We start from the raw sequence: 4,774 nt of genomic DNA, 5'->3' as shown, positions 1-4,774 counted from the left end.
TTTTAGGTGTATCTACTTGTAAAATACTCGCAAAAATGTCTGGTAAACATTTACGGTTTAAGATAACGGATATCTGAAGTACTTACTGAATTTTTAATAATGTTATTAAAAATGATGCGCATATCTAAAACGTGTAAAAAGTGTATATAAAAATACTATGATTGAGATGTATCTAGTCCAGTAATTATCAACTTTTCTACAATTTACCATAAACTCATAAAATAATAGCGCCACGCCTAAACTCATTTTCCATTAGCATAGATACCCGAGGGACGCATATTGCAACCCGCTGCAGTTTTTTAAATGCACGTGAACTCACAGCTTTTGCTTATATCTCAATTTCCACCATCGAGTTTCTTATTCGATATTCTTCATTGCGCTCAATCATATTTGCCTCGAGACTGCAAAGCGCACGCCATCAGGGACAGATATGTCCACAATATAAAATAACGATGAACAAATAAAAGAATATACTTAACTTGATGTAACATAGAATTGCATCGATTCTTGACATGGGTACGAACAAGTAATCGATGCATCTACACTCGGCATCGTCCGGCCATCGAGAGCGCGACCGACAGTCACGTCCTATATCTACTATTAAGACGGACGGGCGTTGTCCGCCCTCCCCGTCGTTACTCTGATATGTTGCGAATCGCCGATGCGTTCCCCCGCGACGGGCAAGGTATTGCCAAAGATACTACACGTGTCGAAGAAGTGGCGGGCTGCGCGCGTTGGCCGTGGGAGCGACGAGGCGAGCCGAGCGCGAGAGCACGGAGAGCCTCGTACAAACTAGGTAGAAAAGTGAGAAAAATTCGCGCGAAGAGCCTTCCTGCGAGAAAGAGAGAAAGAGGTATCTCTCCCTGTCCATCCAAGTTCGCACGAAATCTACTACAGCTAGAAGGGAGAATAGCGAAATCGCCACGGCCCGCCTCGCTTACTTTATCCGCCAGTGTTCTGTCATCTCGCGCCGATTCGCTCTCCAGCAGCAGCAGCAGCACAACAGCGACTATAGTAGTGCACTTATACTACTAATAGTATAACGGCGATGTGTGACCCGCCACCCGCCACTCGACACGTCGTGCATGCAGAGACCTACAAGACACTCTGTACACTTACGTTCGCACGTGATGCATACATCCGTTTACACACTCACACATACGCATATTCATTCGTTCATACATACGTACAATAATCTTTCCCTTAAGTTTAGCGTCTGCGTTCGCACGGACAGCTTTCGTCCGCGCTCGCTCGTACGACCAGTAATGGCTCTTTCCGCTCGACGAGCCCTATTCCAGGATTATCCTTTGCAGAGCGCGAGAGGACGTCATCAAGACGTCATCGAGAACCGAACGTACCCGCGGGATCGCGCGAGGTTTTACGCAAGAAGAGAATAAAGCTATGTGTAATACGAACTAAGAAGGATGCAATCAGAACGAAGATAACGCAACCGCATGGGTCTGAGAAAATAATTGCTCTATGTGCTGGCGAGGCTGCTCGGTTTAGAAGGGCAGACTACCGACAAACATCGTCTCGATCAGGGGTGGCGCCGGCACCAGGTCTTCCAGCTTGAGGTAGAAGATCCGCTGGAGGCCTTGGACCGAGAGACTCCTCAGCTCCGGTATCTTCCCCAATAGGTACGACAGGTACTGCGACTTCCTCTGCGCCTCGGCATTATAGGTCACGTGGTCGCGCAAGGACGAGACAATTTTCATCTGCAGCTGTTCCATACGCTGCGGTTCCTTCAATCCGTACCTCTCTGAAAGCACGCAAGTCATCTTGTATGAGACCGTTGTTTTCTCAAAATAGTATAAAATGAACGGAATCTATGAATTGCCATCAAATTCTATTAAACAATAACATTCCGTAAATAATACCGGAAATTTTAATATTAAATCATCGCTATAGAATTAACTTAAATTTCGCATTGTTTTCGAAAATTAAATCGCGAGAATTTAGATAATAAAAATCTTGTGTCCTTAAAATGTTCCAATATTAATGATGTGTTACGGTTGATTTAATTACTACTAACATTCAAGATTAAGAAACATTGATAAATCAATTAAACTCCAATAATATCAGTCACTCGACCTTCGACACGTAGCTATCTAAACACGGAAACTCTGATTGGACGCGCTTGTAAACCGCACACCTGCATGTCTGGTTGCTAACGGATCGCGTGCGGAACGAGGAACATCGTCGTTCCTTTCGTCGGAGCGTCAATAATTAAATGATCCGACGGATTAATTATTTAGACCGGCCGATATAACCAGAATACGGGTAAAGCGAACTAGATAAAAGAAGATTGAAGATGCCGTTAAAGAAATAATCAACAGAACCGCAGTGTGACAACTATAGAGCTCGATCGTAAAATAATTAATATTTATGGTAGTAGAAGCGCAACTGTGGCAATTCATTCGACCATGAAATCAAGAGAATCATAATCTAGTACTAACCAGTAACCAGGGTGAGAGCGCACAGACAGGCAAAGGCGCTGATATCGACCTCCAGGAAATGGAGGGCTTTGCAGAAGTCAAGAATGCTGTGCAGCCAATCGCCGAAGCTACGCTGACACTGCTCCAACGCGAGGACAACGCCGTTGCAGAAGACCAGCTTCGTGTCGTCCGGGTGCGTGCGGTATGCCAGCCTGAGCACAAACAGTTCTAGACTGGCCGATTGGAAAAGTAGTTCCTGAAAGCAGATTACGTTGTGAAATTATTAATACATGAATGAATTTTCAAAAACACGTAAACTATCGAGATAACCGAAAGGTGTTCTAAAGATATTTTATTATTCGCGATATTAAACATCTTTCATTTGCAAAAGAATAACATAATTTTATTGAGATGTGATGACAAATCTTAAACAACAAAATCTCTTCTGATTACAGCATAGATATATTAACAAATTACCGTCTATCGTTCTACCGAGCAGTCTGCTAGTCAGCCAAGCAACCGACCGCGTCAAAAGCTCGTCAAGACTGACCTTTTAGAAAATGTATAAGCTATCGATCTCTATAACCGTTAGTTTCCAATGGATATCGTCCGAGAATCGATATCTGACCAGTGATATAATAAAAGCGTATATCTCTCGATCTTTCAAGACGAAAAAAAAATTAGTAGAAATGAGAAAAAAAGAACAATTCTCACAAATTCGAACTTCAAGACTTTTGTGTAAAAAAATTATGTAATCTTGGAGATACTACTCCTCGTATTTTTGTCATTATGGGAGCTAATATATTATCTTATTGATCGTTCCTATATGCGTGATCAATGATCGCTCACCTGATCTTCCCGCACTAGATCCGTGAATCCGGGGATTTTGTCGGCGAAATTTCGGATAACATCGATTGAGGTTGTCAGTAAGTTGTAGAACTGTTGAATCTTCTCGGCTTCGGTTATTGGTGGATCACCCGGTCTAGGTTGTCGGTACTGTGAGTAATCCAAGCTTGCCTTGTCCGGCGTTGTGTCAAGATGGGCGCGAACCAGAGCGGTAATCAAAGAGACCGGCGGACTCGGTGGGGATTCTTGCGGTGACTTGGGCTTTGAAGGCAGCCTGCCTCGACGGCCCTTTAGAGAATCTGTTCTAACGACCTGTCCAACAATTAAACAGTAAATTAAGTATTTCACATTTGTAATTATTTCATTCGTGTTATAATATTTTTCCCCGTTTTTTTAAGACACAGAATTTAATAATTGTATAATTATTTAGTTTAATACATCAGTTTTCATTTAATTTTAAATCTTACAGGCAATTTTGATATATTTTATTAGTTGACTACCAAAAGTTTACTTATTTCATTACACTGAGATGTAAATATCTATACATTCTTAATTCTCAATTACAATTATGAAAACTACACCTAAAATTTCAATTGTTTGAATTTTAATCTGTTTGAAATACAGAATGCAAGCGAACTTCTACCTTATAGCGATTGATAAAGGAAGGTTCCAAGTATTTTTACAATCTAAAACCTCATAGTACCAATTTAAATCAATCTAGAATATCTTACTTTTTCTTAATCTTTTTTTTTGTATTCTTTTGAAATTATATAATATCTTATTGGCTTTATTTAATATTTTTTCACTAATGTGATTCTAAACAAATGTCTGATTTGATTATATAATTGTTCTTTTGTATTTATATTTTCTTATATTGATTTTTATGTGTATAATTTTCCATGTGTATAATTTTTTTAGGGTTGGGTAGTAACTATTTATAAAGCTAAATATTAAATAATATAGTTAGAAAGTTATTAACTTTTAAAATTTAACTTAATATCTAATTTATTTTTGATGATTTTTTGTATTGTAATTGTTTGAAAAATTACTAGGTACTAGCCGATTTCAGTAGATGTATATTATTGGGATGTATGCTAATAGGATATATCTCACTAACTCCGGATCTACAATAGATTTTTAAGCATTAAGTCATAAGAAATGGACGAATCATAATCGATTATTCTCCTCGCATTCAATTGTAATTGGTCAGTTTTTACGGCTTAAGACTTATTGTAGACACCTATTGTAGATCCGGGCTTGTTATTTAAGGCACTTAAAAATATGTATTATTTACTTAATTATTAATATTTTTTAATTTATCTTTCGTATTATAAATAAAGCAATAAATTGTGATATAATAAAAGTTACAGATTTGTTCTATTATGAAATAATGAGAAGATATAATGAAAAAAAATGTTATTTTTTCAGGTATAATGAGAAAGATGCATACAGATCTTACAGATGAACAAATCGCATCTATAAGAGTATGGCTA

General features: G+C 38.6%; 1 protein-coding gene across 1 annotated transcript in view; it reads right to left on the bottom strand.

The window, feature by feature from the left end:
* Positions 1–1,447: 1,447 nt before the first annotated feature.
* The window catches only part of Hr38 (Hormone receptor-like in 38), a 65,940-nt gene continuing 62,613 nt past the window's right edge, over positions 1,448–4,774 (bottom strand). The window contains exons 6-8 of the mRNA XM_018451388.1: positions 3,285–3,593; positions 2,457–2,691; positions 1,448–1,759 (exon numbers count right to left, since the gene is read on the bottom strand). Of these exons, the coding sequence (XP_018306890.1) occupies positions 1,503–1,759; positions 2,457–2,691; positions 3,285–3,593 (801 nt within the window). The 3' untranslated portion in view covers positions 1,448–1,502. The remainder of the gene's footprint in view (positions 1,760–2,456; positions 2,692–3,284; positions 3,594–4,774) is intronic.

The sequence above is a fragment of the Mycetomoellerius zeteki genome, unplaced genomic scaffold (genome assembly GCF_001594055.1).
Source record: "Mycetomoellerius zeteki isolate Tzet28-1 unplaced genomic scaffold, Tzet1.0 scaffold310, whole genome shotgun sequence".
NCBI classification, from domain to species: Eukaryota; Metazoa; Arthropoda; class Insecta; order Hymenoptera; family Formicidae; genus Mycetomoellerius; species Mycetomoellerius zeteki.
The sequence above is the reverse complement of the archived record's forward strand: the minus strand, read 5'-3'. Positions and strand labels throughout refer to the sequence as shown.